The sequence below is a fragment of the Oryctolagus cuniculus genome, chromosome 11 (genome assembly GCF_051225735.1).
Source record: "Oryctolagus cuniculus isolate XC-2025 breed Fujian yellow rabbit chromosome 11, ASM5122573v1, whole genome shotgun sequence".
Classification (NCBI taxonomy): domain Eukaryota; kingdom Metazoa; phylum Chordata; class Mammalia; order Lagomorpha; family Leporidae; genus Oryctolagus; species Oryctolagus cuniculus.
In genome coordinates this window covers 38,180,507-38,194,626 of record NC_142877.1, presented here as the reverse complement: position 1 = coordinate 38,194,626, position 14,120 = coordinate 38,180,507, and the positions used below count along the sequence as shown (strand labels likewise).

Here is a 14,120-nt window from a genome sequence, read left to right as displayed (position 1 = left end):
TTTGTGATGAGAACACTTAAAATAGACTCCCAGCAATTTTAAGCATGTAACACATTATTATTAATTACAGTCATCATGGTGTACAAAAACCTCCATAACTTAGACCTTCTGTCTAACTGAAACTTTGTACCCTTTAAGCAACATTTCCCCATTACAAAACCCTGTTTTCCCCTATCCCTTGGTAACCACCCATTTTATTCTCTAATTTTGTGAGTTTGGTTTTTTTAGATTCCACATGGAAGTACAATCCTGTTGCATTTGTCTTATGTGTCTGGCTTATTTCGCTAAGCGTAATAGCCTCTAGATTCATCCATTTGTCACAAATGACAGGATTATCTTCTTCTATAAGGCTGTGTTTGTATGTATTTATGTATGTATACACACACACACATAAACACAAATGTACTGTATTTTCTTTATCCTTCCAACCATTGATGGATGCTTAGGTTGTTTCCCTATCTTGGCTATTGTGAATATTGTGACATATATTGTGAATATATATTATTTATATAATATGTGTATATATAATATATTATTATACATAATTATTATAATTCGCATATATATTTTATAATATTATATATGTAGTGCCATTACCAGGTTGTTTTGGTTACCATAGTACTGCAGCATAATTATTCTGCTTCATTCTTTTTCTCAATACTGATGTGACTATTTGGAATCCTTTTGGTTCTATATGAATTTCAGTATTTTTTCCTGTTTCTGTGAAAATTTCATTGATACTCAATTTTGGTGTTATGGATTTTTTTTACAATATTCATTTTCCAACCCATTAATACAAGGTATATTTCCATTTATTTGTGTCTTCTTCAATTGCTTTCCTTAATGTTTTATACAATTCAGTGTACATTTTTTTTTTTGCCTTCTTGGATAAGTTGATTCGTTTTTAAAAAACAGATCTAGCTATTGGAAAGGCAGAGTTACAGAGAGAGAGAGCAAAAGAGAGAGAAGGAGAGACAGAGAGAGAGAGAGAGAGAGGTTGACTGATCAATCTTCCATCCTCTGTTTGCTCTGCAAATGATTGCAACCGCCAGGGCTAGGCCAGGCCAAAGCCAGAAACCAGGAGCCACAAGCCTTGTCTGGGTCTCCCACATGGGTGCATGGTCCCAAATACTTGGGCCATGCTCCACTGCTTTCCTAGGCACATTAATAGGGAACTGGATCAGAAGTGTGGCAGCTGGGTTTTGAACTGTTTGTGCTACTCTAAATGGAAATATTTTCTTGATTTCTTTTTTGCACAGTTTTTGTTAGTGTGTAGAAATGGTACTGATTTTTTAATGTTGATTTTGTATACAGCACCTTTACTGAATTTGTTTATTAGTTCTAAAAAGTCTTTGGTAGAGTCTTTAGAGTTTTCCAAATAAGTACAGGATCATATTACCTACAAATAGGCAATTTAAATTCTTGTTTCCTATTTGGACGCTTTTCTTGCTATTGTACAGGTTAGGATTTCCAGGACTGTGTTGAATAGTAGTAGTAAGAGTGAGCCTCTTTGTCTTGTTCCTGATCTTAGATCTTTTAAATTTTCACCATTGAGTATGATATTAACTTTTGGGCTTGTCATACAAGATATTTTTGTGCTGAAGTGCATTACTCTATACCTAATTTATTCGGAGTTTTATTATGCAAGGTTGTTTAACTTTGTTAGATGTTATTTCTATGTCTATTGATGTATTGATATATTTTGTCCATAATTCTGTAGGTAACTCTAGTCTTGAAGTCCGTGGTTAGCCTTCCTCTGCGTAATTTAGTACTTTAATTATGTATGTCAGAGTTCGGACATGCCATCATCCTGAACTGTGTTTTTAAATGATTGAAATTGTAAAATAATTGTAAAATAATTTATATACTGTCTTAGTTCAGACTATTGTACAAAATTGCCATGGACTGATGGCTTATAAAAAACCAGAAGTTTATTTCTTGCAGTCATGGAGACTGAAAGTCCGAGATCAGAGTGCCAGCATGGTCATTTCCAGTAAGGGCCCTCTTCTGGGCTGCAGACTGCTGTCTGCTTGTTGTGTCCTTACGTGGCACAAAGAAAACGCGAGAGCTCCTGGGGTCCTTTGAATAAGGCACTAAATTCACGCATGTAGGCTCCACATTCATGATTGAATTACTTCTCCAAGGCCCCACCTCCCAATACCACAGACTCAAGGTTAGGTATTCAACATTTGAATTTTGGGAGACACAAACATTCAGTCAATGCCCATTTGCAATTTTGTCTTTTACACATTTTTGAGAGATGCTTCTATAATGATATGTATTTTCCTAGAACATTTGGTTTAATGGATGGACAGTATTATGTTATGAACAAAGCATGGTTTTTTTTTTTTTTTGTCCCTTTAACTGTTGGTGGAAAATTTAATTGTTTCCATTTGTTGTTAATGGAAAAAGAAGAAAGAAAGACCTCCAGCAGTGAAATTGGTGGAGCCTCCTATGTGACAGCTTCTACTGTACAAGGAGTAATCTAATTATTAATCACAGTCTTATCACACTGCATGTTACCTATTACAGTATTCCAAACACTGAGTTGCATTTGAGTCACATAGCAGTACGATCACCTCAGAGGGACATTTACCTGTGACAGAGTTCTTGTCAGTTCCGTTCTGTGTGTCCAGCATGCAGTATGGTGGACAAGACAGGCACATAGTGCTCAAGACTTACATAGTGACTTCAATATGAAGACTGAAAAGGCCAATGAGCAGAATGGTCAGGGAAGACTCAGTGAAGAGGGCTGAATCAAGGTTGATCAAAGAAGTGAAACCTTCAAACTCCTGGACAAAGCATCAATCAGTACAATTGCTTTGGAAAATTATTGGGCAGTACCTACTAAAGATGTACTTGCCTTATGCCTTACTAATTCCACTCCAAATAGAAATGTGTATAGATGAACACCCAAAGACAAACCCTGGAATGTTTATATTTATAAAGCCTCCAAGCTGAAAACCACCCAAATACCCATCCATGGGGACCTTGCTAAATAAAAATGTGGTATATTCACAGATTGACTAGACAGCCGTGAGAATGAATGATCTACTTCTGCAGGCAACAGTAAGGAAGAATCTCATAATACCATGTTGAAAAAAAAACTGTTAGATCTCAAGAAGTATATACTTCTATGATTCCATTTACTTAAAGTCCGAAGTCAAGCAAGACAAATTAGATATAAGTGTCATGATACTGATTATTCTTGGTGAAGAGTAGGTACCGACAGGAAGGGGGCAAGAGAGGGCTGGTAATGTCTTATTTATTTACAAGTCATGTGCCACAGAATGATGCCTCCCTCATTCAATGTCAGATTGCATATACGACTGTAGTTCCATAAAATTTTAATGGAGCTGAAATATTTCTACTCCTAATGACATGATAGCATTTGTAATGTCATAACATAATGTGTTACTCATGTGTTTCTGGTGATGCTATAAGTGAACGAATTTGTTGCCAGTCATATATTATACTCCTATTTACTTGAAAAAAAAAAGCTTATGTAAAATGGTATGCTGTGTGATGTAGTGTGATGCTGGCATCAAGAAGCCACGTAGAGTGACCTACAGTATCAAGTTTGTGTAACTACATTCTGTTATGTTCACATGACAAAATCAGCAATTAATGCAGTTTTCAAAATGTATCCCTGTCATTAATGGACATACAACTGTATTTTGTAGTGAGATAAAATTTATTTATGTGGAAATTTCCTTTAAAATTGCCTAGTTTAATGAATTTTGAGCAAAATATTCAAAATATAGAACATTTCTGTCACCCCAAAGTTCCCTTTGATAAACCTTATGTTCCACTTCTTGATCTTCATCATGAATGTGGTTACATGAGCGTGTTCTCTTGGTGCAAATTCATTGAGCTACACACTTGTAACACACATGCACTTATAACACATATGCCCTTTTCTGAGTTTGTGTCTACTTCAATAAAATGTTCAAAGAGTATGCTTGAAAATTTTTGGCTCAATAGATGGCCAATTGGCTATAAAATGTGCAGGAGAGGGGTGGGAGATGAGCTGTGATGTAGGTGACTAGCGTAGTGTTGTATCCAAACAGCAGAGAAGGTAGAAGAGGAACCAAGTTTGCCAGGTCTATGTCAAGCTTTACCTTTCTGCATTCATTGCTAGCTAGTGGTGTGAACCAGCCTTTATCATCCCAGCACTTCATCCTTGCTTTCCTTACCCACCTCACTTCACCATATCCCAGAGGCGGGAACACCCATGAGACACTCAGTGGTTGGTAGGCTCATTTCTTAGTCAAGGAGCAGGTGACTTTGGCCACCACTTACTTGGATACCAAAGTGAGGACCCTAAAATGTTCTTGACAGAAAGCCTTGCCCTCTGTAGCAACTAGCATAGAATACCCCAGTTTCTTTTGATTCAAGGTCTCTGAAACTTTAGACCTTTGGAAACCCCTTCTGGGTCTTTTCTGGGGGACTGAGCAGCCCTGCTGGGGACAATTTGAAGAGGTGTGAATCTTTTCTGACTTCCCTTTTCAAAGACATCACCTGATCACCTGGCTAACCCTTACAGTAAAGTTAATGAGTCCTTTCAGTGACTCCCAAGAGAATTTCATCTCTTTGAATAGAACAGAGTTTTGTTTTTTTTTTTTTCTGCTCCCCCAACCCCTTTCTCCTTCTCCATTTGCTGAGCTGTCCAATGTAGAACAAAAAGCTCAAAACATAAATAGATGAACAAATAAACCGTAAAAGTATCACCAAAACCAAGCATAGAGGAGAATAAAGGAGGAGACAACTAGACAAAATAAAACTGGGAGTCCAGTGGTGTAAAAATGCAAGGAGCTTGTTAAGATCCACTACTGTTCCCTTACGCCAACGAATGAAAGGCATACTTCATTTAGTCTGTTCCCTTCCACAGCAAGTGAACCTAAGATTTAGCCATGACCTTTGTGAAAAGTAAACTTAACTGCGTAGAAAAAAGCATTCTTTTTTCTGTTTTGAAAGCCAGACTTGAAATTTTTATATCCTTTGAGTCATATTCTTGAATCAACTGCCTGATTAATTCAAGAAATGTTACTCTCCCAATTCAAACATGACATTTTGAAAGTCATCCATGAATTACATGCTTCAAGAATGAAAGGGTTTTCTGTGCCATTTGAAAGATTTTTTTTTTTTCATTTTGGGGCAGTCATGATTATCTACAAGGGCATATTTATTACTCCCAGAACAGATAGAAAATTAGCAAAGTCATAAAATTCTTACCCAGCTTTGCTATTGCAGCTGTGTCTCAATCCTGTTTCCCACCAATTTCTTTGCCACTAAAATGGTTAAGGATGATGTTATTCTTGCCATTACAGGCAAGACACTGACCTTGTATGTTGGATTTCCAAGTCTCTACATGGAGATCTCAAAAACCAACCAAACATGCAAAAAAGAAAAAAAAGTAAAAAAAAAAAAAGAAAAAAAAAAGAAAAACCAAACCAAACAAACAAAAAACAAAAACAAAAACAAAAAAAAAGATCAAAAACTGTATCTAAGCCTTGTCATTCTGCTGGGGTTCAACAAAGAATTGCTAATCTCATAAATTTGTTCCAGAAAATCTTACCTTCTGATTCCAGAAAATGTCCCTCTATTTCTGAACCTTTATGGTAAACCCATTCTAAACCTCAGAAAAGCAAGTGGCTGTAAACACTGTGCCTTAATTTACACTACTGTATGCAGGACCTGTACAGAAGGATGTATGTTTCTTCATATGCCCACCTAGTAATTACTAACACAAGCCTTTAATTTGTCTGAAATTGTGCAGGCATAATGGTGAGGACCCACACATTTTTCCATTGGAAATTGTAAATGCATGACAAAGAGAGAACCCCTCCCTTATCCTCTCCCCTCCCACACTTCCTGCAAAGCTTGTTCATAACTCTTCTTATGTTAGTGCAAAACTGATGCTGTTGGAGGACTTGCATCACTTGCTGAGCTGTTTTGAGCACTGCCACTCAAAGTGTACTCCTTGGAGCAGTACTGGTTTATTAGTTAGTCAGGAAACAAATTCTAAAATCAAGAAAAAGTGTTTAAAACTGTTAGAGGTATTTGGTACAGTAATTTTCTGTTTGTTGAGTTTAATCATAAAAACTGTGGTTCTATTTTTATTTTGTAAAAAATGATATTAGGAAACTTCAAAAGGTTCACGGAAAACTGGAATTGATAGTAAGTTTATTTTGGTGCAAAAAATTTGAAACCCATTCACAGCTTTTTCATAGTATGAGCCATGAGCTTTTTGAACATCCTTTGTATTAAAGTCTAGCAGAGTTCCTATCTCACCAGAATGAGATTGATTTTCCTTTTTTGGTAGATCTGTCACCTCTAGTAAAACTGCATTTTCAAATGAGCATTTTGACAGTAACAGGAAGCTCACATTTGAATAGCACTTAATAAGTATTAAAGCATGACGTGACTTCTTGGTTTGGGATCTCCCTGAAGCACACCCTGAAAGAAGTTTTTGAGCAAGTAGCTTATTTGGGAGATTCTTAGAGCAAACTCCAGTGGGAAAGGAACAAAATCAATAAAGTGTGTGTTCCCAAACAGGTGACCACCAAGAGTGCCTGGAGCTCATTTCGACTGGGCAGGTAAATGGTAAAAAATATGCCTTAGAGTTGTGTCCCTTGTGGGGTGAGGGGTCTGGGGTACTCACTCACCAAGTGCCTGTCAATTATTCAGTAATCCTGGGGAAGGGGCAGTGTTAGCTCCCTGAAACTCCCAGTCTGTCTCTGTGCAAGCTGAGTGGACTGTCTCTAGACAAAGACATCAGGCAAAGACTTGCAGGATCTGCCAGTACAAAGTTGGGCTGGTCTGAACCAATATGGAAAGTACCAAGGGGCTGTCTAAAAGCATCTGCCACCAAGTAGGTAAAGTAGGCAGTTTTATCCCAATTTATAGATAAGGAAACAGGTCCAGCTAGCACTATTAACACACTGTGGAAGATGATAGAGGGGTAAGAAAGCCTTCTTATGTTGGCTACTTTGAGCTCACTACTTTGGGCACGCTTTTGGCTGTCTTTCTTTCTGCCTGTGTAATCAGATGATGGGTGGTCTACCTCTGTGGCAGAAACTGTCTCGGTTCTCACACAGAAAGCTCCGCTTTCTCAGCCCCCAACAGGATTCTGTTCCCCGCTCTCCCTTATAGAAGGGTATGGTGTATAGCAAGCTGTGGAGAGAGCAGATGTGATGAACAGCACTTTGCTACCTGGCTTATACAAATCTTCACACATCTTCTCCCCACTCTTTACCCTTTGAGCAAGCAGGAATAGAGATGTTCCCCAGGGCCATGTGCCGGGTCACACCTTGATGATAGCACAACTACAACATAGGAGGAACCTGGTCTCTGGGTCATCACTTAGAGGTGGGCCACTTAACCAGAAAAGTACTCATTAGACTTGTTGTATATTACAGCAACTAGAATTAACTTAAATAATTCAATAACATACATTTGTGATCAAAAATTTTTATTTGGCTCAGGGCACTGAGTTGTGTCCTAAGCAGGTTAACTCACAGGTTGGATATCCATATCCTATATCAGAGAACCTAAGTTTGAGTACTGCCTCCACTTCTGATTCAGCTTCTCGATAATGCACACCCAGGGAGGAAGCAGATGGTGGCTCAAGTACTTGGGTCCTGCCACCCATATGGGAAACTTGGATGAGTTCTTAGGTCCTGGCTTTGGCCTGGCTGTTGCAGGCATTTGGGGAGTGAACCATTAGATAGAAGATCTTACTGACTCTTTTTCTTTCACTGTTCCTTTCAATTTAAAAAATTGGCTTTCTATCTCTTACTTTATCTCAGCTTATATACTTATTTACTTATCAGCTGATTACTTTCCAAAAGGAGCATATTTGGTTTGAACAGTCTCGATCATGCACAGAGCGGATTATCTTCTAGAAATGTTGAACTCTGTGGCCCACACTAATCTCAGCAAGGACCAGCATTTATAGGAAAAGGCAGGTCCTCTTTGGACAACTTGAACAAAGGCAGAGTGAGTCTCTGAACTGAGGGATTTTAGGAAGAGTTAGGAGAGGTGTGGAGCCCAGAACTTGGTGATCAGAGTGAGAACTGGTTTCTACTAACCCTGCTCTTTACCAAATGGAATGATGCTAGATAAGTTAACTAACCTTTTTTAGTTTCTTTTCTGCATCTGTAAAATTGATATAATAATGCTGGCCTTCCATGGTATAGTGATTAGCACAGAGGCACAAAGTATGTGCTCAGAAAATGGTTTCTAGTACAGTACTGATTCTTTGATCTTTAGATTTAGGATGGGGAATTGTACCCTTTTAGATACAAAGATGGAAATGCTTGGGAGACTATAATCATGGTAGATGCTAGAATTGTGTAGGGGAGAAAGTTATATACTTCCTGGCCTCTTCCTCTCACTTCCCATGTGTAGCCACTAGAGGGCCTTGGCCATCTCTGCCATAGTTGATGTGTTCAGATGGGGCCCTCAAGAGGCCCCGTGGATTATTAGAAAAAGAGCACTTTGCAGAGAGGCAAAGGAACAAAACATTTGAAGAGAGACATGTGAGTAGCTCTCCAGGGCCACATTTACAGAGGCTGCAAGTGAAACTGTATACATCTTGTGCTGCTGAGAGCAAAGTCTGCCCCTTAGCAATTGGTCCACCATCCACTGAGGGAATTACCTGGTATTGCCTGGGGCCAACACAGGGTCCTGAGTTGAATGAGGGTTTCTTTGTCTTATTGGATACCTTGGGTGATGAAGATTTGATTTCTGAGGATGGCTTATTGGCTCCTGGGACTTTGGTACTGAAAATGAGTTTATCTTGATAGAGGCAGATCATGGTTCCGCCAATTTCCAGTGGTGTGGGACCATGCCGACGTTTATGGGAGACCAGGTATATTCTCGCTGGGCAGAAACAAGGAGTTCTCCTATGCCCCCAGTTAACTCTTCCTTCCACCTATAAGCTCATTAAGACAGCAAAATCTGACATCAAAAGGCCCATAGCCTGTAGAAAACATTAGTTTTATCAGGCACTCTCAATGTGGTACACAGGAGCTCAGTTCTCCATGAGATTCCGCACTAAATCTTTAACAAAACACTACCTTAGATATGGTTCCGTAACTCACCACTCTTACCTTGCTGCTCATTACTCAACACATCCAAGTTTTCAGAAGAGTAGTTTTGTGTCTTTGTCTATAGTATTTTCTTACTCTGAATGCATTAACTTTTCCCCCATCTTTTCTGCTTTTATAACATACCACTCCTCCATTAGAACAACAGATACTGGGCCGGTGCCGTGGCTCACTTGGTTAATCCTCCGCCTGCAGCACCGGCACCCTAGGTTCTACTCCCGGTTGCTCTTCTTCCAGTCCAGCTCTCTGCTGTGGCCCTGGAAGGCAATGGAGGATGGCCCAAGTGCTTGGGCCCCCACACCCGCATGGGAGACCAGGAAGAAGCACCTGGCTCCTGGCTTCGGATTGGTGCAGCGCCAGCTGTGGTGGCCATTTGGGGAGTGAACCAATGGAAGGAAGACCTTTCTCTCTGTTTCTCTCTCACTAACTCTATCTGTCAAAAAGAAAAGAAAAGAAAAACAGATACTTCCCTAATTTCTGCTACTATTTTCCCAATGTATTTTGAACTTACGAGAGGGCCTCATTGAAGTACATTTTTGTCTCTCCTTATCACTCAATTGCATGTCCTATTTGCATTATCTCTAGCCTCTCCTGGAATACTTGTCCTACTAGGGAAGACTATGCATTCCACTGGCAGCCAACTCTGTGGAGAAATAGATTTCTTGGGGTGGGTGTTGTGCTGCGGTGAATTAAACCGCTGCTTGGGACATCTGTGTTCCATATTGGAGTGGCAGTTTGAGTCTCAGTTACTCTGTTTGCAATCTAGCTTCCTGCTAGTGCATCCTGGGAGGCAGCAGAAGATGGCTCAAATGCTTGAGCCCCTACCTCTTAAGTGGGAGACCCAGACTGAGTTCTAGGCCCTTGGCTTTGGGGTGGCCCAGTCCTGGCTGTCACAGGCATTTGGGGAGTGAACCAGCAGATAAAACAGTCTCTTTCTCTCTCTCAAGTAGATGAAAATAAACAACCATGTAAAAAAGAAAGATTAGTTTAACTGTTTTTAAAAATCGATCTGCTTTCATGGTATATAGACCCACTGAATATCTCTCTGCTAGTTCAGTTAATGAGAATAACGGTTCCATTATTAGAGATAGACCTTAATGTGAATTCCTGATGACCAGCACAATCCAGAGTATAAATAATTCATTCTACAATGTAAACAATAAGAGCTTTTACATAAGAACAGGATTTTATCATGAGAACTTAAGAGTAGAGTCAGGAATATCAGACACCAAGAATGTAAGGACACCCAAAATGGATTATAATAGAAAGAGCACTGGGCTAAGAAATGCAAGGTGCGTCCGATGTGGTTTACGTTTCCTGAGCTTTGGTTTTCTCATCTGGAAAAGAAATCAACTGTGTGTTGAGTAGTTCTACTTATTTCTACAACTGTGGAATTTTGTCTAGAAGTGGCCTTGCTCAGTTGGGCTGTCTTAAGCCTTTGCTCTGGGTTTGGCTCTCTTAGTTCTGAGTAGGCAAAAATCACGTGTGTGTTGATGAGCTTCAACCTCTTAGTCAGGTAAATGCTCTTGGTACTAAAGATGCTATGCACAACATTGTGTTAATCCATGAAGCTGATTAATCAAGGATGCAAGAACACGTTTTATGATGATTTTATTATATATATATTTATATATATTTCTCTTTTCCTGGAGTTTTGCAAGTGAGTTTGCAAGAAAACCAACTCTTTATTCTCCTAAATTCTGCCTTTCAGAACCAGGTCATCTTACAATTGCTTGATGCACAAGACCCAATGACTCAATAAATACTTTACAAAAATAATGAAATTTTTTCCCCTTTCTTAAAATATATATATAAAAATTAGGGTTTCCCAGACTTCAGCCCTTCCACCCCTTTTATATTTATTTACTGGGAATAAATTGGTGGAGAAAAAATTAAGATGGTATTAAAATAAGTGAAATGAAGTCCATATTCTTGTCTCATTTCTCTTTTTTTTTTTTTTCCTTTTCTTTTTCCTTTGGAAAAGTGCTACTCCTTGTTTTTATGTTTGAACTTCCTGCTGTCTTCTGAACCTACTAAGCAGAAATTTTACTCTTTGGAGGCATTTTAGTGAAATCAGAGAATTAGGTTAATATTGGCCTTCTATTTTAAAGACTATTTAAAACCAGGCCTCAGGTTTGCTATTAAAAATATCCACAACCCCCGCCCCCAACTGCTACCCAAACTGAGGCAAGGGACTTTTGGCATCTGCAACTCCAGCAAGGTGCCTTAGGACTAAAAATTTTGGTTTAAGGTGGGTGTTTTCTTGTTGTGTTATTAATTTTTAAAGAAATCATTGCAAATTTCCCTTTCTCTCCCACTTCCCTAAGCCCCTTTCTTTTCAAACTCTCACAGAAGTGATGAGTTTCCCAAGGACAACTCCAGAGAAAAGGTTAAGCTTAAGTCACATCATTCGTGTTAAATAAGTTATATAGAAAGACTGCTCATAACGTTTCCAACTTGGTCTCTCTCTCCCTTCGCTTCTCTGGGAAACACCGGATCCTGGGGTGTGACCTGAATCACACTCACTGTGCTTCCCGGTTTCTTCCTCAGGCCTCTTTGTCCTCCCATCTTCCTGCCCACATGCCCCTGGGAGGGGTAAGACTTCGAGGAGGTCTGTAGGCACTGTACATGGCAAGGATGGCTTCAAGGCCGGCGCGCACCCCTAGAGTGATTTATAAAAAATACTCGTGTAGTATATACAGATATACACACAGGCGGATAGGAAGGACCGGGTGCCAGCCGGCGGATCAGTGCAGAGCGTTCGTCACAAAACCAAAGGCAGCATCTCTCCGCCTCTGCCCCGTCTCGTTAATACTCCCTGGCCTCTTGGAACTGTTTGATGTAGTCCTCGTCCGAGGGGCTCTCTGCGCACTTCTGCCCGTTGTTGGGCGGCCGCGCCTCGTTGTACCTGCTCCAGTCGCCCTTGCAGATGATCCAGGGCAGGACGTCCACTTTGTAGTGGAGTTCAGCGGAGAACTCTGTGCTTATGAGGTTGGGCGTGCCGGCCCCTTTGCCCCGGGTGATGAGCTGCATGTTGTCACCATAGCAACAGTGCTGGGCAGCCAGCGTGGTGCTTTCGAGGGACAGCATGGAGCGGATGCAGTACCGGGCCGTGGGCTTGTAGATCTCCAGCTTCTCCTTGGGCCCGCTGGCGTCCTTCCAGCGGAAGTCCTTGCGCTTGATGTGGTCGAAGATGTCGGCCGTGCTGTAGGCCACCTCCGTGGGGTAGGAGCAGGGGCAGCTGGGCAGGTCATTGATCACCTTGTGCATGTATTTCTTTAAGAACTCGCTTTTGCAGCTCATCCATCGCTCACAACTGTCTGTGTCTGAGAAAGGTCACAGAGAGAATCTTTTACCAATGCAAAGCCAGGCTTGCAGGATGACAGTGAAGTCAACAGCTCCCCCCTAGAGGCAGGGACCCTGTGGGCACCCAGAGCCACGAGGCATGGATGGCCATTCTCACCTCCCTGGAGTTTTAAGAATTGCTTTGTTTATAAGACTGTTCTGCCTCGGTTAACACAAAGGTATACTTCAAAAGGTTTGTGGAAAATGGAATTAAAAGAAAAAGATGTTTATTTTGGTGCAAGTTTTTGAAGTCTTCATATAAAGGGGTCTTCAAAAAGTTCATGGAAAATGTATATTATGAAAAAAACTATGCACGAATTTCAAATTTTTTGTACCAAAATAAATATATCTTTTAATTTCATTTTTGGAAGTACCCTCATATTACAAAAAATTCTCAGACATATGGGAAAGAGAACGTATACATAATGATTACTCACACTCCATCACCTTGATTTAATTATCACTATATTTGCTTCTTTTTTATTTTGAGAAAATATATAATATTATCCCTACATCTTTCAGGCACCTACAACACACACACACACACACACAGATATTTCCTAGGTAATGACAACCACAATATCAACTCTCACAAAGTTAAGAGTACTTCTGAGGACTGCTTTCACTCCCTTCTCTACATAAGTGGTGATGTGACGGAAAACGCCTCAAAGGAATATTTGAGGACTAAGGTTTATTTTTGCCACTCATTGACTGGCTTAAAAGGGGCTAGTCCCCCAACATTGTAACTCTAAGCATGTAGCAATCACTGTTTGAGGGTACTTCAAAATGTTTGCAAGAAAATGGAATTAAAACACATGTTTAATTTGGTGACTTTCTTTGAAATCGATGGTTTTCAATAATATGCATTTTACAAAAACTTTTTGAAGATACTTCATATGCAAATTTCTATGATAAAATGTGCGAGAGAGGAGGGAGTCGGTGTCATTCACTTTTAGGGAGCTTAATATTTAGGCCAGAGGCCAGTAACCTGTAGCCTTGGGTCAGAACCCACCTCCAGAGGTGTTGTATTTGGCTCTTGTAGTATTAAAAATATTGATTAGTCATTAATATTTAAGACTTGGGTGACAGCAATTATAAATGTGTATTCCTGGTTTCATTTGAAAAATCCAAAGATGTATCCAGGCTGGTTCTGCATTGCCCCAGAAGAACAACTGCTCCCATAAACAGGTGAATGGTGACCCTTTTTGGACAGAGCAGGAGGTCTAATTCTGCACAGACTATAACAACTCCTTCACTCATGGGCATGTTCTTGGTCCCTAAGTCATCCAAGTCTGGGACCTCTGATTTAGTGACTTTCTTAGTTTGGGTTCTCCTAGATGGAGCCAAAGAGTCCAGAGAAAATGGTTCTTAGGGAGGTGATTCCAGGACAGAGCAGGGGAGTGGACGAGCGGATGGAGAAAGGAGGGCAGCCCATATAGGGTGTGGATCAAACAGGTAACCACTGCAAGGAACTGGTGGTGTTGGATCTCACTGGGACCAGGAAGAATGTGCAGAGAATATGACTCAGCATTTTCCCATCCAATGATGAAGTCAAACCTTACCCAATCCCAAGACTGTGAACATAGAACGGAGTCAAGATGAAGAAGCCTCTGCCCACTTTGCATTCTGGACAAGGGCTTTCTGCAAAGAACTTCTTTTCCT

At 40.2% G+C, this 14,120-nt stretch overlaps 2 protein-coding genes across 11 annotated transcripts in view; one reads left to right on the top strand and one right to left on the bottom strand.

The window, feature by feature from the left end:
• Positions 1–14,120, bottom strand: part of ISM1 (isthmin 1) — a 115,575-nt gene that overhangs the window by 26,353 nt on the left and 75,102 nt on the right. For 2 of the 7 annotated variants that reach the window (XM_051846210.3, XM_002710968.6), the window contains one exon: positions 10,708–12,439. The exons of 2 other annotated variants lie outside the window; for them this stretch is intronic. In XM_051846210.3, the coding sequence (XP_051702170.1) occupies positions 11,922–12,439 (518 nt within the window). In that variant the 3' untranslated portion in view covers positions 10,708–11,921. Of the gene's footprint in view, positions 1–5,885; positions 6,025–10,707; positions 12,440–14,120 lie in introns of those variants that run through there. 3 more of the 7 variants (XM_089307334.1, XR_016215996.1, XR_016215994.1) reach the window with 3 other exon arrangements.
• The window catches only part of TASP1 (taspase 1), a 361,007-nt gene that overhangs the window by 331,540 nt on the left and 15,347 nt on the right, over positions 1–14,120 (top strand). The window lies entirely within an intron of this gene.